This window comes from Rhincodon typus, chromosome 3 (assembly GCF_021869965.1).
Source record: "Rhincodon typus isolate 14 chromosome 3, sRhiTyp1.1, whole genome shotgun sequence".
In the NCBI taxonomy this organism is placed as follows: domain Eukaryota; kingdom Metazoa; phylum Chordata; class Chondrichthyes; order Orectolobiformes; family Rhincodontidae; genus Rhincodon; species Rhincodon typus.
In genome coordinates this window covers 97,501,135-97,524,859 of record NC_063334.1, presented here as the reverse complement: position 1 = coordinate 97,524,859, position 23,725 = coordinate 97,501,135, and the positions used below count along the sequence as shown (strand labels likewise).

The 23,725-nt window shown below is 38.5% G+C and overlaps 1 protein-coding gene across 6 annotated transcripts in view; it reads right to left on the bottom strand.

Annotated features, from left to right (window-relative positions):
• The window catches only part of cert1 (ceramide transporter 1), a 109,073-nt gene that overhangs the window by 18,644 nt on the left and 66,704 nt on the right, over positions 1-23,725 (bottom strand). For 4 of the 6 annotated variants that reach the window (XM_048619421.1, XM_048619427.1, XM_020534879.2 and 1 more), the window contains 7 exons: positions 18,761-18,899; positions 17,798-17,881; positions 16,211-16,368; positions 11,899-11,991; positions 10,406-10,492; positions 10,130-10,222; positions 8,723-8,797 (listed from right to left, as the gene is read on the bottom strand). In XM_048619421.1, the coding sequence (XP_048475378.1) occupies positions 8,723-8,797; positions 10,130-10,222; positions 10,406-10,492; positions 11,899-11,991; positions 16,211-16,368; positions 17,798-17,881; positions 18,761-18,899 (729 nt within the window). The remainder of the gene's footprint in view (positions 1-8,722; positions 8,798-10,129; positions 10,223-10,405; positions 10,493-11,898; positions 11,992-16,210; positions 16,369-17,797; positions 17,882-18,760; positions 18,900-23,725) is intronic. The other 2 variants (XM_048619443.1, XM_048619450.1) reach the window with 1 other exon arrangement.

The following is a 23,725-nucleotide window of genomic DNA, read 5'->3' as shown; positions in this document are numbered from 1 at the left end:
TTTCACATAGCTTAAATCATGGCCTTCACAGCCAGACAACAAAATGCCTCTAAGTCTTAGTAAGATGAGACAAGAATACAAACAGTAAGACTCTGATGAGGTAGCTCAGATGAAAGCCAGATTTCAGATTTTTGTAATATAGAAAGGGAAAGGTTAACCTACCTGGGATGAGGTTTTTTAAATAACTATAATTACATATTATAGTAGGCACATATTTCCTGCAAGAATAGGAGTTTAAATTAGATATTGGGAAATTTAACTTTTGAAGGCAGCTAGCCTTAGATGCAGAGACCGGTTTTGGTAAACACCCTTGAAGAAACTTTATCTCCATCAGCAAGATTAGGACAACAAAAAAAGGTATAAACAAGATATCTTTGTAAGAGTACCAAGAGACAAATAATGTAGCGGTTTGGGGGTGGGGGGGTGTGCGCAGAAATGATTTTGAAACACGACAGAACGCACAACTGCTGCTTCGCAAGTTAATGAGGGGCAAGCTGTTTCCAAAATTGTTACTTTGTCACAGAATCATAGTATTAGGTTTAACTACGTACAACTTCATAAGTAACTTGATATTACAGCTGATATTACAAATATAGCAACTGGCAGAAATTAACATCCTTTTTAATCTTCTGTACTAAGATAAGCAAGAGGCAGGTATTGCATGACTGAAGGTGGACCATGAAGTTGTCCATCATTGATCGTGCATTCACAGGGAACGTGGCAAGCACTGATGTCAATGTCACATGTAACCACTAATACGGTATGTATAAATATCCTGTACTTTATTGGAAAAGGTAGAGTGTCAATGACCTCCGATCTCAGGGGGCAACTGGGTGCCACGTGAAAGCCAGCTTTGGAGCAGTCTCTGGTCTCTCCCAGAAGTGTGGTAAAGGAGCTCTGAATAGAGATTGATTTGTACGACTGAACATGGGACCCAGATTCCTCTTTAAAATCTGTCTCGAACAATGCCAATATGCTTTATTGAATGCTCTCCCAAACAGTCCTGTCATGATCATTGATTTATGTGCGTATACACTCTGGTCCCCCTGCTCCTGAACCCATTTCAGAATTGCATATTTTTTAAAAATCTTGTCTCTGCTTTTTTCCTACCAAGAGTAAGCACTTCATACTTCTGTATTAAATTTCAACTGCTACTTTCCATCTATTACACCAACCTATGTCCTTTTGACGTTCTCCACTCAGTTAATTTTGAGGAAAGCTATCTTTTGAAGTTTTGTATCAATTGCAAATTCTGAAATGGCACTCTGCACACAAGGATGTAGGTCATTAATCATATTTTACGTTCTAAGCCCAAGTCCTGGGGCCTGCTGTATCTGATTCAATAAGCTGACTTTTCCCACAAATCTATTGCAATCATATCATGTCAACTATGGAAGAATTCAAATTCATAATGCAAAACTCATGAGTACCACCCTTCCAGGAAATGGCAACTGAAGGAACAAACAGGTGATACATTTACTGAAGGAAAGGAAAGACTGAAAGAAAAGACCCTAATGTCCATGGTCGGTTTTGCTATCCAGATAAGCATTTTACGTGCAGTCCCCAATTGTATAAATCGGAGGGTGGGGAGTCAATTAGCTGGACATTTGGTTTGTGATGCGGGTGATGCCAATAGTATGGGTTCAATTCCCGCACTGGCTGAGGTTACCATGAAGACTTGGTGACCCTCAGGTTAAATCACCACCAAATAAAAACCGAAAGAACTGCTGATGCTGTAAATCAAGAATAAAAACAGAAGTTTCTGGAAAAGCTCAGCAGGTCTGGCAGCATCTCTGTGAAGAAAAACTCAGAATCGAGTTCTGAGGAAGGGTCACCAGACCCTAAAATGTTAACTCTGATTTTTTTTTTTTTGTCTTCACAGATGCTGCCATACCTGCTGAGTCTTTCCAGCAACTTCTGTTTTTGTTAAATCACCACCAGTTCTTTCTCTCTAATGGGACAGTAACCCTGTGGTCTGTTAAGACTTGACGTAAAATTTAACTCATGACACTTCACTTGTAGCTCAGCTGAAATCATTACACCACTAGCACCAGTGCTTACAGTACAATACTTCATGCAAATGAAGATGGTAGAATTCTACTTCGGCCTTGAAGAAGACCATGCTAACATTTCAAAAGTGAAGGATCTTCATCCTGGATTAATTAAATAGAGTGGTCGGTGACTCTGACGCCTTCAATTACTGATGAGCAATTACCAATGCTACTCCCCAGTACATTCTTGTAGAATCTATGAGCGAACCAGTATCGGTGGAAGAACTGCAGCAACCAAATGGATGAAAAGCAAAGTTTGCATTCCTAATGGTATTCCAACTAATGTCTTCAAAGCTGGAGGGCTTTTGCTCGCATTAAGGCCCCACGACTCATCCTAGGGATTTGTAAACCCTTCTCAGTCTCTTCAGCTCTGCACAAGACGCTCGCTATAACAAAACACCATCAATTCAAAACTTTTAAGTCAACTATTCCACCGGCGATATGTCGTGAAGGATAGATTCTGGATAATGTCGAACACTTCCTTTTTCTTGGCAGCCACCTCTCTCCAAAAGGACAGCGTTGACGAGGAGCTCCAACATCAGATCAGCCATGTGAGCTCAGCCTTCCATGAATTATAGCAGTAAGCATTTGACAACAATGTTCTCCACAAGTCAACAAAAGTCCTGGTACACAACAGTTGTCATCACCACAGTGAGACCTGGACTGAGCATCAGAGACAAAATGCAAGAAAAATTCCAGCAACACAAGACAAATCCTCAGGACTCAAAGAGGAGACTGCTAAACAAAATTAGTGTGTTCCTGGCTCCACAAACATTCATGCAAAACAATCACTTTGGACAGGACAGTGTCTGGTTGGCCAAAAAAAGCACATCTCATGCCAGGTCCTGTTTTCTCAACTCTCAAAGAGCCAATATTCCAGGGGAGGACAATGAAAAACACTACAGAAACATTCCAAAGCTCTGTGTGAACTGTGGCGGCATTGACATTAATGACTGGAAAAGCTTGCCTAAATACTGCCAACTTGTCCATAAAGCTGCATCAAACTTTTGAGACCGAATGTCTGGAGGATGAGGAAGACAGGCAGTGAAGAAAAGGAAGTAAATCCTGCACTTTAGATCCAACTACCTCATGGGACATTCTCTTCATTTCTGAAGAATTGGTCCATTCAGTCACAAAAAACAACCTTATGGCAGAATCTCCTGGCCCTGAATAGACATAGTCTTAGAATCGAGGGACAGCTGAAGACAACAAAATGAAAGTTAACTGAATGCCTTACAATTTTATTTAGAATTGTCAATTTTCAAGCTTTTGGAATCAAATGCCAACTGATAGAAAAAGGGGAACATGGCATCAATGCTCATAAGCCAATCAACTCTCAGCCATCCTGTGAGGTTACTGTTTGATTTCTTTTGACTCCTTCAAATCCTGCCACCTCCAGGTCATGGCTAAGGAGAAATGTGGTAGCAAAGCCCATCTCAACTCTCCATAGCCTTTCAAACAAAAACAAAAACAAAAATTCTCAATATTTTCATATGATTTCTGGCTCTTGCTTACCTCAAATTTTACTGAGCTAATCAGAGCCACAAAAACTCGATGAATGGCTTCCCACCACTACTTTATAACTCAGGACTGGCCCTTGGATCTGCCCTCTTACTTAACTTTATGCTGTCACTTAGCAATATTCCGTGACCAAAAGGATATTGAACCATTGGACACTGGAGCAGGAGTAAGCCCTTCGAATCTGCTCTGCCATTCATTATGATCATGTCTGATTATCCAACATAGTACCCTCTTCCTGCTTTCTCCCCAAACCCTTTGATTCCTTTAGCCCCAAAAACTATATCTAACCCCTCCCTGAAAACACTCAATGGTTTGGTCTCAACAGTTTTCTGTGGCAGAGATTTCCACAGGCTGACCTTTTCTGGGTGAAATTTCTTCGCATCTCAGTCCTAATGGGCCTATCTTGTATCCTTAGACTGTGACGCCTGGTTCTGGACACCCCAATCATCGAGAACATCATTCTTGCGTTTACCCCATCCAGTCCTGTTAGAATTATATAAGTTTGAGAGATTCCCCCCCATCATTCTTCTAAACCCCAGTGAATATAGTCCTAAACGTATCAGTCTAAATACTTCAGTCCTGCTTTCCCAGGAAAAAAATCTGGTAAATCTTGGTTGCACTCCTTCCATAGACAGAATGTCCGGGCTCAGATAAGGAGACCAAAACTGCACACAATACTTCAGGGTGTGGTCTCACCAAGATCTTTCACAATTGCAGCAAGACATCTCTGCTCCTATATTCAAATTCCTTTGAACTTGGAACATAGAACAGTACAGCACAGTACAGGCCCTTTGGCCCACGACGTTGTGCCGAACTTTGTTGCCCAACATACCAATGTTAAGCTAACTGATTGCTTCAATTGACTGGATGGCTGGTTTGTGATATCGAATGACACCAATAGCACAGGTTCAATTCCTGGACTGGCTGAAGTTTCCATGAAGGATCTGCCTTCTCAACCTCAAAACCTTGCCCCAAGTGTGGTGACAGTCAGTTTAAACTCACCACCAGTCAGTCATTGCTGTCTAATGAGCAGCCCATGGTCTGCAGGGACTATGGAGACATTACCTTTACCTTTGTGAAGGCAGAACCAAATTATGTATTTAATTGGTCTGCCATCTATTTATTCCCCCATTATTACTCCCCCTATTTGGGACAGGTTGTCACCAAGGAAGAGAGATTTTATCATCTTTTGCCAAAAAAAAAAACCCCATATACTCTAAGAAGGCATTTTTGGAAGATTAATAATGATAGGGGTGTTTAAAAGATTATCCACATACCACCCAAGAATAATTTCGATATCACAGCAAGAATATGCCATTTGCTTTTATTTGTGATGAATCATCACTCACGACCTACCAATTCAATAACTCTCTGCTGGCAATCAAGTCAAATGTCTAGACTTATATAAAGCTAAAGCAGTAGTGCATGCAATAAAATCAACACGTATCCAACTGCAACAAGTGTTTGGAAGTCTAAATATCATGTTCAAGATTCAAAGCAATCAGTACAGAATCACTGTAAATAAGATAATTGATTCTGCAATCTATTCCCATCATGATAGCCCCCCTATCACAGCATCTTTTCTACCATTGAAGATAGCCCAATCAATTCATTTACCACTCCAAAGACTATTCCAGCACTAGTTCTAAAATTTCCCTTTAACAAATTGGAACTCTGATCTTTTACCCATCCGGTGTTATTTAATTTGATGTAGTAACTTGAACAAATTGAGTTGTTAAATGGGTTCATTAAACATAATGGGAAAAATCTGCCCATTGTGGATATGTGGTACACCAGAAAATTTTGAACGAAACATCCCAAATGCTGTAACAGACTAAGAAAGCGCGTGGTTACACCAGTAGCAGAATTCACTCAGATGTTTCAACTTAAGTCTATTTGTAAGTACATGAAATCCAGAGGTAGTGAAATAGTGAATAAATCAAGCTAGACACATGTGATTCGATCCTTATATTACTGCATAACAAATTCAAAACTTTTCTCCATTCGAAAGAAAGCCTGTTTTGTGAAAGAGGATAGTCACCTGTTACGTTTCGAGTTGGCAACCTCCTACTTCCTACATGTCATTTTATATTTTGATGATGTGAAAAACATTGCATTTCCTTAACTGGTTTATAAAAGGAGCTGCTTTGCATGCAAATACTGAACAGCTCTGTATAAAGATGCTGAAGATGGTCAGTGGTGCCAAATACAACTCTTCCATAAAAACTCATTAGTAATACCATGCCATTAAAAAGTCTTTTGCCATTTGCAAAATAACCACCAGTGGAAACTTAGCTAACAATAACTACCAAGTATCCAAGAAAGCACCTAGTGCTTGGGACCGGAAAAGCAAATTATCTTCTATGACAGATACATTAGGTTTTGAGAACCGATTAGTCATAGAAGAGTGTTGCATTTTCTGAGAATGGACTGCATTACATTATTCTTAGTGCAAAAGGGGACCATTCAGTCTGCACCAGGATTGAATGACTTATTCAACTAGTGCTATTCCCCAAATTTTGCCTGTAAGCCTGCACATTCATCCTTTTCAGACAATGGAAGTTAAACTAATAACTTGCTAGGCCACTTCAGAGGCCACATACGTGTCAAGATTATGGGTCTGCTGTTACCTGCAGGCCAAGTTAAAGACAACTGATTTCTTTCTCTAAAGGCCATCATAAATAACAATCCAATACGTTTATCATAACCATTATTCAAAATGTATGCACACTCATGCATCCAGGGTGCATGCGCGTACATGTTTTCTAGAACCTGGGGACTGTCTCAGACTGAGGGACAAACCAAAGCTGTATACGTCAAATACAAAAGGAAACAAAATACTTTAAAAAATGTTGAATACTCCAAGGACATCCAACACCACATACAAAAACTCTCGGCAACAAAACAGTACATCATGTCACTGTCCTAAAGGTAAAAATGAATGAGGAAATTTGCAAAGTTTAACAATGGTTTGAAAGATGTTAAATCAGGAAAATATCAACTAACTTGCCCATCAACTTTTATGTTAAGTGGACATCCTATAAAAGTTTGGCATTAGTACACACCAAGTACTGTAGCAGGGAAAAAATGTAGATACAAACTGGCTTATTATTTGCATAGAATGTTAATGGTTTTTCAGACAGGAGTGTATTATAATATTGTTTTAACACTAGAAGCATTTGATTAAGCTTGAAAATAGCTATTTGATACTGGTTTAAAATTCAAGAGCATGTTGATGCATTGAAGGTACAACGAAGGTGGTAAATGGGCACAATTACTGAACAACTCTAACTTTACAGATAATAATTACTCATTGAATTGTGCTCTGTTCAGCTTTAGAATAGCCAACAAGAGTATGAGGGTAGGAGAAAAATACCTGTCTGCAGAATTTTATCTCTGGTACAAACTAGGGCTGATTTCGAAACAGACTAGGATTTTTGCAGTAGGCATCAAATATCTTTCAAATATAACCTATAAACAGTTTACAAAAAGGAACTCTGATACCATTGACGCTAATAATATGTACATTTCCCACCTTGCTTCGCCAATGCATCTGTTGCTTTGGAAGGTTGCAAGTACTTTTGGGAAACAGAAAACTAACTTTTAATTTGCTAAGATTAAACACACAAAATATCATTTTTAAAAACCTATACCTTAATTTCTTAAATGGCCAGTGGTTCTGAAAATGCATTGTTTATATTATAGCATACAGTTGTTTCACCCACTTTTCTCAATATACTTAATGATGGGCTTTTTTTTAAAAAAGCTTTTCCCAGGAGAATTGAGAGGACTGGGGCAATAAGGGCTCCAGAATCTGAAGGACAATGTCAAGAGTACACTAAAGCTTATTGCTGTTGGGGTTTACCTTAAGTTCACATGGAAGATGGCCACAGACATTGACAAGGTTGCAAGTTCCTTCATTTACCATGGTACCTATGCTATCTACCCAAGAATGTAACAATCACAGAAACTGCTGGTTAAACTCAGCAGGACTGGTAGCATCTGTGGGGAGAAAGCAGAGTTGACGTTTCAAGTCAGGTAAGTTTCACAAGCAATTTCAGTTTTCACTTCAGATCTCTAGCATCTGCAGTTGTTTTATTTTATGTAATAATCATTGTTGTATTTGTCAATAACATATCACTACTGTGCCGAGGACCTTATAAAGATGCTTCTGGGAAGGTAAGTCACTTATCACCATCAATTTCTTCAAAACAATAAAGTTCAATGCTGCTCTGTTCTAGGGCACTGCCCTTATGGGGTACTTAGTGCTTCATCTCTCCCCTTAATAAGTGACACTAGGATGATTGAGGATATGTGATGGCCAACTTCCACCGTCAAAAAAATTGATGTATGAGATAGGGCGAGAAAAGACCACAGAATAAAAAAAATGACAAAACTATTGTGAACATAAAAATGTTCTTCACTATTAACAGGGCATATTTCCCCAAACAGGACAAACAAAAACTGTAGGTGGGCCTGCCTCAAAGATGGTGATGATTCTAAACAGTGAAGAATAACTAAGGCACAATTTTCTTAGAAAGGGCAATGTGCTAGGTGAATTTCTTGTTCCTTGAGTGAAAATGAAGCAAATTTCCAACTGTACAAAAGATGTTAATCTGCTAAAAATGATTGAAATCTAGTTGCAATGGATAAATTTCTAAAACTAAAAAATTTCAGCAAGTCACGTAGAAATGAGTTTAAAGGCTTTCAGAACATTGCATTAGTAATGGTAAGTTTAAGGTATGGCATGCTGTTATGAAATATGTTGCTATACCAGTGATGCTTGGATTAACGTATTCCATAGAAATGTTAACAACACACAATTTTATTTCACAGCTGTGCTGTAATTTGGCTCCTTTCTTCCTTGTTTTCAATGTTGCTTTGATATTGAAGGCATAAAATTTGACTTGTAGAAATTTTATGTAATTCTTTGCTTTGATGTTAATAAATTGATGGTCATTACAACAGCAATTTTTAAATATTACAGCAATAATCTGTCGTACAGCTGGTACGCTGTAGCTTTCATAGCTCAGGGAATAAGTTACAGTCAGCAAACATCACCAACACTATGAAGATGTAGATGCAAACCCAGGTGAAGTAGTCAAGAGAAGTGAGCTGCAAAGAAGGACCACTCTGAGTCTGTACAGTACCTGGGTGCTGAATCTGTGATCATCTGAGGCACTGACTAGATCAATGGAAGACATGGAGGAAGAGCGACTAAAGGGCTACCACAGAGACAGACAAAGAAAAACCCAGTTCAGAACAACAGCACAACAAGGCATTCAAACATTAACCTTCACCACAAAAAAAAGTGCGTTAAAGAGCCAATAAGCTTTAAAGAAACGAGAACAGCCGCAATGATGTCATGCAACCATGTACCATACTCTACCACATGGAACCCTGAAGAAAAGACAATTCTATGATAATAGCCACAATCAAGTGCAAATTTATGATGCATTATCTTTTAAGTACATATCACAACTAGAGCATAGTTTTAAAAATGATTGTGATGTATATTAAGATGTAGTACATAAGTCATCAAGCACAAATTATAGAACTTCTATTAAACATTTTTGCCTCAAATACTTCTGATATTGGAATAAAAGCTTTAGTAAATCTGGTGAAATCCATGAAATCCTTATGCAAAGCTTTCTCTTACATAATTTTTTTTCAAAAACTGATAACATTTAGATATATTAGTATTAATCCTCCACGTAGAGCAAAAATGGCAAAATATTAAGTTACAATCATTTTCATACAAGTCTGCAAAACTAAATTTCATTTGAAATGTTGCAATGGCCTTAAACTTGTTCTATATGTTGCAAAGCTAAAAATGTACACCAAATCTTTACCAGCTTGCAAATGCAAATTCAAATGGATTTCACTACTTCTAAAACTGGTTCATTGAAACAGATTATCAAAAAGAAACTGAGGAAAAAAAGAGATCGCACTACCACAACAAAAGCAACCACAGTAACTTCCTTATGGCACTTTGAATGAGGTAGTTGAGAAGAAAAAATTTCCAATAACTTTTAAAATCCCTCATTTTTATGCATTGAGCAAACAGAATCAAATATTGGAATGAAAGACCAAATTTACACATGATGTGCCATGACCATGAAATTTCGGAGCACATCACCACCCAAGGGATGACTATTTCAGGCTTTTTAGCACATTCAGTTTTTCCATGGACACAGAAATTCAAAATTTCTTTCCCCCTCCCATGTTGATACTTCGCACCAGGCGGGGAGTCCGGTTACGTGTATGAAAGTATCAACTAACCAACACTACCACAAGCAGTGCTTCAGTGACATCACAAGAGGAGTCAGCAACCAATTGGAGTGCAGATCCTCACAATGCATTCTCCATAGGAACTGCTGATTTGAGCCTTCTACAATAAAAAGTTTAGAACAATTAACTACATTTCTTCAAAACTGACATTTATTTACAGAATAGAATCACAGAGGCATTTGAGGACTTTGCCAGCAAAATACACTCAGTAATGCCGGCACTGAAGCAATTTCCGACCTACCAGTAAAATGATTAGGTCACCATACCTGTTTGGCAAATCTGTGTGTACCAACTGCTGAGAAGGAATCACCAAACGGCAAAGCAGCTGACCAATTAATTCTTGACTTGTCCGTGTGAGACTAAAAATTGAAATTATTACAGCACTCAGTTACAAACCAAAAGCACAACTGATTACTCTATCTCACTGATGCTGCTAAGAGCAAAAGAGCATGCTTTAAAGCCTTTAGTGATTGCAGAAGGTTGATCGGAATATGTAAAACATTTATTAAATAATTTTGTTTAAAAATACAAGGGAAAAATACCTGTTCTTCAATTTTATCTTGTCTGTCAAGAGCAGCTTCAACGGCATCAAAGAATTCTTCCTCATTTATCAAACTGTTTGGACCTTCCTAATAAAACAAAGCATTCCAATAGAAGAAAATGAGCTGAAGAGGCCTGCAATCATATACTCTTTCATCACAGCTAGGAAATCTCTCATAACACTGGATATACAGGGAATTGCTTTGAAATACAGAATGTAATATAGAGCAATCCCAATATTAATATAGAAAAAAAGGCAGCTACAAAGACTCTACAAACGGCAAAGTATTAACAGTTAAATAAAACCGAGAATGGTGGATGTTTAAGATCTAAAACAAAAGCTGAAATTGGAGAAGCTCAGCAGATCTGCCAGCATTTGTAAACAGAAAGCAGAGTTAATGTTTCAAGTCCAATGACTCTTCAGAAGGTCATAGGTCCGAAGAAAGGTCACTGGATTCAAAAAGCTAAACACTGCATGGTCTCCAGATGCTGCCAGATCCACTGAGTTTCTCCAGCAATTTCTGCTTTTGTTTACTAGTCTGTGTTTATTCTTCTGGGTGAGTGTAAGCAGAACACTTCTTTGAAGTTCACCATGGGATCTTAAATGGCCATTAAAACAGACAAAAAAAAACTTAATTTGATAATTAAAAGAACTTTTTTTTTTAAAAAATTGAAAAATGCAGCGTTGTGCCAGCTTTGGATTGTCAGTCAAGATTCATAGATTGTAACATGCTAGCTCACACGTCAACAAAGGGCCGATCAAAACTGAGCTCATAAAAGTAGAAATTAGTCGAGCAGGGCCCACAGATGCTCTGTTCAAGAAATTCTAGATCATTAAATCCAATTACCTGTTTTTAAAATAAAGAAATTAAATGAGACTTAGCACTGATATATCTCCAGAACTTGATGTTTACTGCTCAAGTGATGGAATTGTTTACCAAGGAGTTAACTACTATCCACCAAATTCCTTGCTCCCAATTTCTGTTTGGTTATCCCTAAAAGGAAGTCTGTTACATGAAAGCTGGATGGTAATAGGATCAAGTCCCAGTTGCATGATACTCACCACTTGCTCTATTGTGAAGCAAGGTAACGTAAGGAAAGATATTGGAATGCAACGATAGAACCATAACCAGTTTGATTCAGCACGTTTACAACTTGTGGGAGATTAAAACAATGTAAAAATTAAAGTTGGCTCACAATTTTGCTAAAATAAATAGAACAGTTCCGTTTGAAAGTTTAATGTTCATGATGTCAAAAATGTTCAGAACTATGAAGGTATTGACTCAATACAGTCCAACATTCTCAGTGTTCAAGACAATTAGTATGTACTGATGACATGCATGTGGAAGTTTGATAAGCCACAAGATTTCCTATCAATACTTTCTTCTTGGGTTCCCTTTCTATTCAATTCAAACAACCAGAATTTGACAGCAAGGCTACAAGAAACAGGCAAACTATTTAGATGCAGTGAAACTAATTGAATTTGAATTCTTACCTCATAATCAGGTCCACCAAAGTGACATTTTTTCTTAAGCTCTGACAATGCATTCTTGTAAGCATCTTCCAATCTTCGCCTCTTTTCAATCTCCTGGAAGTTCAAGGATTAAAAGTACATACATTTTTCAGTTGACTCTGTACATCAGAGATCGTATTAGATTTTAAAAAAAACAAATTTGCAGCTCAGTGGCCATTAATATATAACAAAAAGTCCACACATAAAATACAATAGGTCAAAACTTGTCTCTCTGACAGCCAGCTGTGTCTCTTAGTCCTCAAATCTCATTTCAAAGTACAGATTTCCACGTTTTAACCCAGTCATAGAGGTATACAACACAAACAGACCCTTCAGTCTAACTCGTCCATGCCAGGTAGATATCCTAAATAAATCTAGTCCCATATGCCAGCATTTGGCCCATATCTCTCTAAACCTCTATTCAAACCCTCTATTCAAATATCCATCCAGATGCCTTTTAAATATTGTAATTGTACCAGATTCCAACACTTCTTCTGGTAGCTCCTTCCATACACACACCACCCTCTGCACGAAGAAGTTGTCCCTTCAGTCCCTTTTAAATCTTTCCTTTCACACCTTAAACCTATGCCCTCTAGTTTTGGACTCCCCCACCCCAGGGGGAAGACCTTGTCTACTCACCCTATCCATGGCCCTCATGATTTTATTAACTTCGATAAGGTCACCCCTCAGCCTCCGACGCTCCAGGGAAAATACCCTAGGCTATTCAGCCTCTCCCTATAGCTCAAACCCCCTGGCAACATCCCTGTAAATCTTTTCTGAACCCTTTCAGGTTTCACAACATCCTTCCTATCGTACAGTGTTGTGTGCAATTCTGGAATCAACATTTAGGAGAAACGTGATAGCACTAGAAAGGGCACAGAGGAGATTTACCAGGATGATGCCTGGGCTGCAGACTTTCAGTTATGTCGAGAGATTGGACAGACTGGGGTTGTTTTCCTTCGAGCAGAGGACATTGAGATGCGATATGATTGAGATATACAAAACAGGGACATAGATAGGATAAATCAGAAGAAACTTTTCCCTTCAAATGGGGGTGGATTAATGACCAGGGGCACGGATTTAAGTTAAGGGGCAGAAGGTATAGAGGAGTACGAGGAAACACTTTTTCATCAACGATGGAGACAATCTGGGATTCAATGCCTGTAAGGGTGGTACAGGCAGAAACAACATTTCAGCAGTAGTTAGATAGGCATTTGTCTTGTATGCGTTAGCATTGCAATGAGCCAAATACTGCAAAATGGGATAGAATAAGTTAGGTGGTTGTTTTAACTGGTGTGGGCATGGTATGGGCCATTTGCTGTGGTGACGATCTCTGACTCTGTAAGACCAAAAACAATGCTTCAAAGAAGCTTCATTTGAAGTGGGGCAGCATCGGCTTTAATAACTGGAAAGAACCTCTTCTTAATCATTCAGTTTGGTGACAATCAATCAAGCTGAGTCTACACTGAGTCCAAATGCTGATGAAGAAAAACCTGGGAGTTCTGAGGAAGGGTCACCGGACCTGAAACATTAACTCTGCTGAAGAAGCTTAGTAGCAGCAAAAGGAGAAGGGAAAAGGGATCAAGTATCCAATCCCACTATTTCATGGAATATTCTGTCCTATATTCCCAAAGATCGGACAGTCAAAAATTTGACCTCTTCAATCATATGAAGACCCAAGGAAGGAATTCACAAACCTGAGGAGGCATACAATTGGTCCGAAAAGCAGCAAACATGAGGATTAGGAGAAATTTAAAATATAGCAGAGGAGGACAAAGGGTTTAAACTCGGAAGGGGAAAATAGAATACGCAAGTAAGCTTGCAGAAAACAAAAAATCAACTGCAAAAGCTTCTACAGATATGTGAAGAGAAAAACACCAATGAAGACAAACGTAGGTTTCTTACAGTTAGAATCAGGTGAATTCATAATGGACAACAAAGAGTTGGCAGACCAGTTGAACAAATACTTTAGATCTGTCTTCATTAAGGAGGACACAATAACCTTCTTGAAATGCTAGGGGACAGAGGGTCAAGCAGGAAGCAGGAACTGAAGGAAATCCTTATTAATCAGCAAATGGTATTAGGAAAATTGACAGGATTAAAACCCGATAAAGTCCCCAGGGCCTGATGCTCTGCATCCCAGAGTACTTAAGGAAGTAGCCCTAGAAATAGCATACGCATTGGTGATCATTTTTCAGCATTCTGTAGACTCTGGAAGAGTTCCAATCGACTGGAGGGTCGTGAGAACATAGAACATAAAACAGTACAGCACAGTACAGGCCCTTTGGCCCACGATGTTGTGCCGACCTATTACTCTACTCTAAGATCAAAAAAATGGTGGGGTAACATTAGTTTAAGAAAAAAAATGGAGAGAAAACAGTGAATTACAGGCTGGTTAGCCTGACTTTGGTGATGGGGAAAATGCTGGAGTCAGTTATTAAGGATGTAATAACTGAGCATTTGGAAAGCGGTCATCATGGATTCATTAAAAGGGAAATCATGCTTAACAAAGCTTCTGAAATTCTTTGAAGATGTGACCAGTAGAGTGGATAAGGGTGAATTAGTAGATGTTGTGTATTTGGACTTACAAAAGGCTTTTGACAAGGTCCCAAACAAGAGATTAGTAAGCAAAATTAAAGCTCATGGTATTGGAGGTAATGTATTGATGTGGATAGAGAACTGGTTGGCAAATAGGAAATGGAGAGTTGGAACAAATGGAATAGTTGGCAGTGATGAGTGGGGTACTGCAGAGTTCAGTGCTGAGACTCCAGTGTTCACAATATACATTAACTATTTGGATGAAGGAATTGAATGCAATATGTCCAAACTTGCAGACGACACTAAGCTGGGTGACAGTGTGTGCTGTGAGAAGATTGCTAAGAGGCTGTAGGGTGACTTGAACAGACTGGCTGAGAGACTGGCAAATGTAATATAATGTGGAAAAATGTGAGGTTATCCGCTTTGGTGGCAAGAATAGGAAGGCACATCATCATCTGAATGGTGGCAGTTTAGGAAAAGTTGTGGTGCAGAGACCCAGGTATCAAGGTGGAACAGATGCCGAAGGTTGGCATGCAGGTGCAGCGGGCAGTGAGGAAAGCTAATAGCATGCTGGCCTTCAGAGGGACAGGATTTGAGTACAGGAGTAGGGATGCCTTGCTGCAGTTGTATAGCACCTTGGTGAGGCTATACCTTGAGAAGTTTGCGCAGTTTTGGTCTCCTAGTCTGAGGAAGGGCATTCTTGCTACTGGTGGAGCCCAGCAAAGGTTCACCAGACTGGTTACCAGGATGGCAAGACTGGCGTAAGATGAGAGACTGGATCAACTGGGCTTGTACTCACTGGAATTTAGAAGAATGGGGTAGGGTGGGGGTGGCCCTCAGAAACATAAAATAATGAAGGGACTGGACATGTTGGATGTGGAGAGAATGTTCCCATGGCCAGAAGTATGGGTCACAGTCTAAGAATTAGGGATAAGCCATTCAGAACTGAGAGGAGGAAGAATTTCTTCACTCATTTGTGAACCTATGAAATTCTCGACCAGAGAAAGCCGTTGGGGCCAGTTTGTTAGATATACTCAAGGAGGGATCTGGAGATGGCCTTTGTGGCTAAAGGATCAAGGGGTATAGAGAGAAAGTGGGAATGGGATACCAAAATTGGCTGATCATTCATGATCATTTTGAACAGATGGTGCAGGATCCCAGGATGAAATGATCAACTCCTGCACCTATTTTCTGTTTCTATGCCTATCCTTGAATTGAGAGGCAGCCAGCAACAATAACGACAAAGGAAAATGATTTAATAAAACAAAAATCAAGCTTGTATGAAAGCTAGATTATTAAGGAAAATATTGAAGACTCGGACATGCTTGTTCAAGAGGGACTGTTTGGGTAAATATTCCAGGTCATAGGTTACCTTGTGGTCATTGTGAGGGAAAATGTAACTTTTTCTGTGAAAGACAATACATGAGAAGCCTAAAGTTCTCCTTTCTACATCATACAATCATTCATTGACATTTTCCCCCCAATTTAATTCATGCACAGATATAATCTTGAGATCACTACATACTTTTTTACTCTAACCTAGAAACTAGCTCAAAAAACTCATTTCTCTGCAAACCTACAACCTACTCTACTATGTCAAATGGTTTCTCTCCCTTTTCAGACATTTTCCACCTGTTCCTCATGCTCTGATATGTCTCTATAAAGGAAGAATATATTGTGTGTAACAATGTTAAGTATTTGTAGAAATTCAGAATTTTAGAACCAAAATATTGTCAACCAATTCTTTCAATGTTACCTTATCAATTCTCTTCTGCCAGCTGTCTTCTCGCTTCACCATCAGGTCAATGCAGTGAGAAAGTGTAGCCAGAATTCCTGCTGTAGTAGCCTTGAAGGTGATAGCCTCACCTTTAAAATCTATTCCATTAATCCCTTTGGGTGTCACACATGGAAATACTGTACAGTGGATATCAAATACACACAAGATTCTAAGAACATGTGAAACTCATTTGGCTGTAAGAAAGCCATGACAATAACATATAAATCATTCAATAATTTTTGTTAATAAAATCTATGTTTCTCTCCTAGATATTGCAATATGCAAAACAAATATAGCACCAAAATAATAGATGTAAAAGTTCAAGTATTTTGTAACATAGAACCCACTTTCAAATGTTTGGTTCAACTCAAATTTCTAAACAGGGAAGGGCCACTGAAGCTATTCATTCAAGGTCACAAGGTTTCAAGGAGCCCATTTTGGAAAACATTGTTTTGCTTGCTAAGCTTTTGCTTCAATTGAAGAATGTTTAATTACTCTGAAATTCATCTTCATAACAATTTACTTGAGGTAAAATTGTTAAGACATGACCAAAGGCCCACTTGTCCCAATAATCTTCCATAATGAGAAGAACACTGAGTGGATGCCAGGATTATCAACAAATAGCATACAGAAAAAAAACTGATTGGAAGTATTTTTGTTAACCATATTTGCAAACTGCACCTTGTTTTTTTTCTGAAAGAAAAGAGCATTGGAGGGGTATATCCCAGTGTGTATCTGAAAAGGGTCATAACTCACAACCAAACATTCTGGGGAGGAAAAACTTTGCCTTTGTAACTTCAAATTTGACTGATCACCAGGGAGTATTTTGTTTAGGTACTTAAAGAATGCCTTCAATGAAGGAACCGTATGAAGACACATTATATAGGTGAGCAAAACAAAGAACGGCAATTAACCAGTGTGAATTATGTGAAGTAATTGAAAGTTTAGTCAGAGATGAGTTTTATAAAATTTTGGCAAAGTACAAAGAGAGAATATTTATAAGCAAAGTTGTTTAGTTTCAATGAGTCTTCCCCAAAACATAATTAATGGGAGATTTCATAATGTAATCTCAGTTGATAAGAGGGACAACTACAATCAATACAAAATGCAGTATGCAGCAAACCCTTCGTTCTATTCTATAAATTGAGTGCTATATTTTGCAACATATTGTAATTAGGTGAATGCGGAATAAAGCATAATTGACCAATGCTTTTAATATCATACATAAATACTTCATTTTTATTTATATGATTGATTATAGCTATGTCATTAATTGTAATTACTTTTATAGATCACCACAATTTGGCATCAGCAGCCAGACAGTTTTTGAGTAAAGTAATTATCTACTAAACACAGCAATTAAATCTGCTCATAAGATTGAAAGGATCTGGCTTACACATCCAACAGCACAGAGTCAGTGATACAGCATGGAAATGAAAATTGTGATTTTTTTAAACAATGTTAATTTAAAAGCAGACGAAACGTTTCTCATTCACAAATAAATTCATTACTTTAAAAAGGTTACAGCAGTAAACCATTCAAGCTACAAATTTCAAAAGTACTTGCATTTCTCTTTGCTGCCATTATTATTATGTATAAAGTCTCCATCCGATCGTGTGGTTGGAAAAGCATCTTCATCATCTTCCACTACTAAAACAGCAAAATTGAACTTTTAATACATTATTCTAGGCTTTCATCGAATAGACCAATTCTTACTCTGTTTTTGTATCAGCTTTAGCCACATCACCCTACCAGTCCAAGTACATATACTGCATTCACACATTCCAATAATGGCTGCCTTTAAGTGTTGAGAGTTTTATGAATGATGCTAAGCTGAGTAAAAGCTACAATTGTTACACTTGAATTTTTCTGTCTACATGATTGGTACGAATGCTGTTACAGTTACAGAGCAGCACTACCAGGAACATTGATAAAACAGTTTGCCAATGCTCCGAAGATCTTATCAAAGTAGAACTTCAGATATTAACTCTTTGTTACAAAATTGGAGAACACACCCAAAAAGGTTTGAACTTTGCCGCAAATAGGCAAATTCTTATGAATCTGTAGTCTTTACTTGCTATGCTTCAGAAGCTTCAAACGAGATAAATACTGCAGATTAATATCGTAAAGACCTGACATACCCACTGAAGTACTGTTTTCTCTGAAAGACAGTAAACACTAGTCTCAACAAGTTACATTAAGGCTAAAATCAAGATTTTTTTTAAATCTTGCTGAAAAGATATGTAACTCCAAACTTTCAGTAAACATTTGCAGTGTTCAATTCTCAAAACATTAAGACACCCAAATTACTCTAATTTCCAGAATTTCATGAAAAACTCAAAAATATCCAAGGGTTGAGTGAAAAGAAGAAGAAATATAGTCAACATGCTCTTCTGGTCATTTTACATTTCTTTCTTAAACTCAGTAAGAAAAATTAAATTGCTTTCTTTCAAAAGGTATTCTGAAATCACATTGTTTTATTGCATCAGCAGTTCAAAATATCCCATGTTTAAGAAAATATGAATGTACCTTTATCTCTTTGGAGTTCATCTTTAGAGACAGCATCAGCACAAGCATCAAAGTACTTCTGTAGTGTATCAACTTGTCTGCATAGGATATCACGAAAGGTTTCCATTTCAGCAAGTTTTTCACGCAAGCTATGGCCTTTCTGAAATCAGAAAGCAAGTTATTTAGAATTCCTGCAGAAATGCAAAGTTTATTAAATTTCCTGAGCTTCTACAAGTAAATGGTAAGAGAACTACAACAGAACAGGTAATTATATTTACTGCAGTCAATTTGGGATCCTGACAGACACGGCAATTAGTTATTGCCATACCAGTAATGGCTAACTGGTACATTTCTTGTGTTTAGCAGGCATTTTGGCTCTGAAGTGGTGCAGAGACAAGTTTGACAGCTCCACTCTGATTTTTGTTTGTATACAAATAGGAATACCTAGGCTTTTGGTAACTGTAGCACAGTGATGATCTCAGAACCAGAGGCCTGGACTAATAATCTGTACATGAATTTAAATCCCAAAACAACAGATGGAATATTTAATTTAAAGAAATCTGAGCATAGATTCAGAAGGAAAGGAAAGCAGGGGAGGAAATGGAAGGCAGAAAATTAGCAGAAGACATTGGAAGACAGAACAAAGCTTGGGAAATAGACAAAAAAAAGAGTTTACTTTTATGGTACATACCTAAAGGCAAGAGAAAAGTAGATGAGGCAGATGAAGTGACAGCACAGATTGGCACATGGAAATTTAAATTTTGTTTTCAAAACGACTCCTAAAACGTGACTTCAAGAACAGGAACAACACCTTAATTTTCCTGATTACAATGTTTTCAGATGGGATAGACAGGGAATAAAAAAAGGTGGTGGTAAAATTGATTTTTAAAAAAAATCCATACTGCGTGCAAAGAGATGTCAGGAGGATCATCAGATTAGGTCATACGGGTCGAAGCGAGGAACAAAAAAGTGCCAACAATACTGGTGGGTGCATGCTAATAAACCTCTAGTTTGAGGGAGGTGGAAGAGCAAATTTGCCGCAAATATCTGACAAACCATAATACTGGAGAATTCCAAATGTTCTAATCAGAACTGGTTATAATCCATGTTAAAAAGTAGAGGGCACACAGTTCCTAAAGTGCACTCAGGAAAACTGGTGGAGAACTTCTGTAGTCATCACAATCATTAGATTTACCATAGTTAGGGTAAAGGAGAAAAGCAAAATAAGGAGAGAGAGAGAGACCAAGGTGAGCAAAAGCAATTTAGGTATTTGAAGCTAAATTCACACCAGAGCACTAGGAGGCATTTAAGCTTAGATAAACTTATTCCCACAGGAAAAAGTACAGAACACCTAAATCTACAGCTCCCTGGAAAACGAGCCACAGAGTGCAAAACAAGGCAAAAAGGGAAGCTTATGTCAGGCACGAAGAACTTAATACTGAAAACTTGGAATACTGAAACTGAAGGGCAAAATTGTGTGCCCTCTACTTTTTAACATGGATTATAACCAGTTCCGATTAAAAGGGAAACTAGAAAAACAAAGACAGGACTCAAAAAAGCCAAACAAAATTAAGGAAAAACCAAACATATTTTATTAGTACAGAGACAGCAAGCAACCATGACACATAGGCAGTAGTAGGCTGTTCGGCCCACTAAGTCTGCTTCACCATTCAATGAGATCGTGGCTGATCTGATAATCCTCAACTCCATTTTCCTACCTTTTCCCATGACCCGTGATTCAACTTTTAATCAGTAAGGGAATGTGAAATCTGTATACCTCAGCCATAAATACACTCTCGGCTCAGCCCTGACAGCCTTCTTCAGGAAGGAATTCTACATATTCACAACCCTCAGAAATTCCTCCTCTCCTTTCTTTTTAAGTTGGCAACCCACAGGAGCACAACAGATAAGAAAAGATAGGCCATTTAGCCCATCCGAGTATGCTCACTTGATTTGATAACCTCTACTTCACTTTCTTGCCTTATCCCCAAAACCCTTGGGTCCCTTACTGATTGTGCCCTCTGGTCCAGGACTCTTCCATAGGGGCACAACTCCTCCGCATTTGCCCTGTCTAAGAATCTGGTGTTTCAATAAGGTCACTTTTCATTCTTCTAACTTAAATGAGTACAGGCCCATCATGATCATACAGAAATCCCTCTACACCCAAAAATCAACCTAGCAAACCTTCTCTGGATTGCCTCCAATGCCAGTGTATCTTTCCTGGATGACAAGAACTGTTCAGTTTTCCAGCTGTGGTCTAATTAGTGCCCTATATAGTTTTAGCAAGACTGCCATATTTTCATACTGCAATCCCTTTTAAATAACTGCCAACATTCCATTTGCCTTCACTAGTACCTGCTGAACTTGTATGATTTATGCACAAGGGCTCCCAATTCTCTGTGCTGCAGCTTTCTGCAGTCTTTCTCCATTTAAACAAAAAATCTGCTCCTCAATTATTCACTTTGACAGGAAGAATAATGTACCATCTGCAAAGTTTTTAACCCACTCTTGTCAACCTTACCACTTGCCTTCCCATTTTTTGTTGTGGCATCTGCAAACTTGACAACAGTACATTCACTTTCCACATTCAAGTCATCATTGTATTTTGTAAATAATTGTGGTCCCATCACTGTTCCTTCGGTACACCACAAATGACAATCGTCCTGAAAATGACCCTTTATCCCAACTGTCTATTTGTTAGCTCACTCTCTATTCATACTACAAAACCATGGGTTCTTAATAAGTAGCCATTTGTGCGGTACCTTATCAAACACCCTTTGAAAATCCATACTGCTCCCCTTTTAATTAATCCCGGCTTGTTACAAGCTTGTTATATCCTCAAAGAAATCTAATAAATTTGTCAGGCATGATTTTGCCTTCATGAGTACTTGACTCAGATTGATTAGATTATTATTTCTAAATGCTCTATTATTAGTCCCTTTATGATAGATTGTAACATTTTTCCAATTGACAGATGTTAAGTGGTCTATGCGTTATTTTATTTCCCTCTCTTTTTGAGAAAGGGTGTTGCACTGGCAGTTTTCCAATCGGCTGTGACTCTTCCTAGAATCTACAAATTATACATCCATTGAGTTATACAGCATGAAACAGGGAAACAGACCACTTGGTCCAACTAGTCCACGCCGACCATGTTCCCAAACCGAACTAGTCCCACTTGCCTGCATTTGGCTCATACCTCCAAATCTTTCCTATTCATATACTTATCCAAATGTCTTTGAAATGTTGCGACTGTATCTGCATCTAGCACTTCCTCTGGCAGTTCATTCCACATAAGAACCACTGTGTAAAAAAAAGTTGCCCTTCATGTCTTTTTCAAAGCTTTCTCCTCTCATCTTAAAAATATGCCGCCTAGTTTTGAACTCATCCACCCTGGGGGAAAGACCCTTGCTATTCATCTTATCTATGACTCTCATGATTTTATAAACTTCTCAACCTCCAGCACTCCAGTGAAAAAAATCCCAGCCTATCCAGATTATTTTTCAGAACTCAAACCTTCCATTCCTGACAACAGCCTGGTAAATTTTTTCCAATCTCTCTCCAATTTAATATCTTTCCTATAAAAGGGCAACTAGAACTGTACACGGTACTCCAAAAAGAGACTTCTTCATAACCTCAACATAACATGCTAACTTCCTATATTCAAAGGTCTGAGCAATGAAGGCAAGTGTGCTAAATGCTTTCTGAACCACCCGGTCTACATGTGACACAAACTGCAAAGAATTATGTACAAAACCCCTAGGTCTCTCTCTGTTCTACAACACTACCCCCGGACTCTACCATTAATTATATAAGTTCTGTCCTTGAGATAGCAGGAACTGCAGATGCTGGAGAATCTGAGATAACAAGGTGTAGAACTGGATGAACACGGCAGGCCAAGCAGCATCAGGGGAGCAGGAAGGCTGACGTTTTGGACCTAGACCCTTCTTCAGAAAAATTTTCGGAAGGGTCTAGGCCCGAAAAGTTAGCCTTCCTGCTCGGCCTGCTGTGTTCAACCAGCTCTACACCTTGTTATTTAAGTTTGTCCTTGTTTGTTTTACTAAAATGTAATTCCTCACATTTATCCAAATCAAAATCCACCTGCCACTCCTCAGCCCGCTGACCCAATTGATCAAGACCACAGAAACTCACTTGTTTCCTTCCAACCCTTCGTACTTTGACATCTTTAAAACGGATTACATTTCTTACTTTCCTCTGATCCATTGATCAGTCTCAAACATTTTGGAAAACCGATTTTGAGGTCATGTCTCTCTCAAGACAACACACCCATGGCTTAAATCACCAGGTATCCACACGTGCGTTTGTATTCCTTGGTTCACTTTTAAACTCAAGGCACGGCAGACCTTGCGGGTACCATGACGACAGCACATATTGCTTGCGTATGCAATTTTCTTAGAAGATTACTACTAGTTCATGCACTACCCCTGCAGCTACCTCCTTTAATAACTTAGGGTGCAACCCATCAGCTCTAGTGAATTTGTCATCCTTTAAGAGGCCAACTAAGGATCCAAAAATTAACATTTGTGGAGACAGCGCATTCACAAATACTTCGTCGCTGGCTTCACCGAACAGGAGTGTGAAACAATGGATGGGATAAACATTACAAGAGAGTTTGTTATCTTAGAAAGATAAATTTCCAAGTCCAGATGAAACATATCCAGATTGTTAAAAGCAGCAAGGAAGAAACTGGTGGAAACTTTGACTTTCACATTTCCCTGGCTACATGAATGATACCACAGGACAGATAACAACTTACTGTGTAAATGCAGAATAAATGGGATGAAACTAAATTGTGAAAAAGAACACTGAAACTTTATGATCACAGATTCTTAAAAGATAGCAGGACTAGTACATTAGATTGTTAAGGCAGCAAATAGCACATTTCTTTTTATTATACAGATAGGAGAGATGGTGGCATAGTGCTGATGCAATTAGATTAGCAGTCAGGAGCACGGCTAATGATCTACA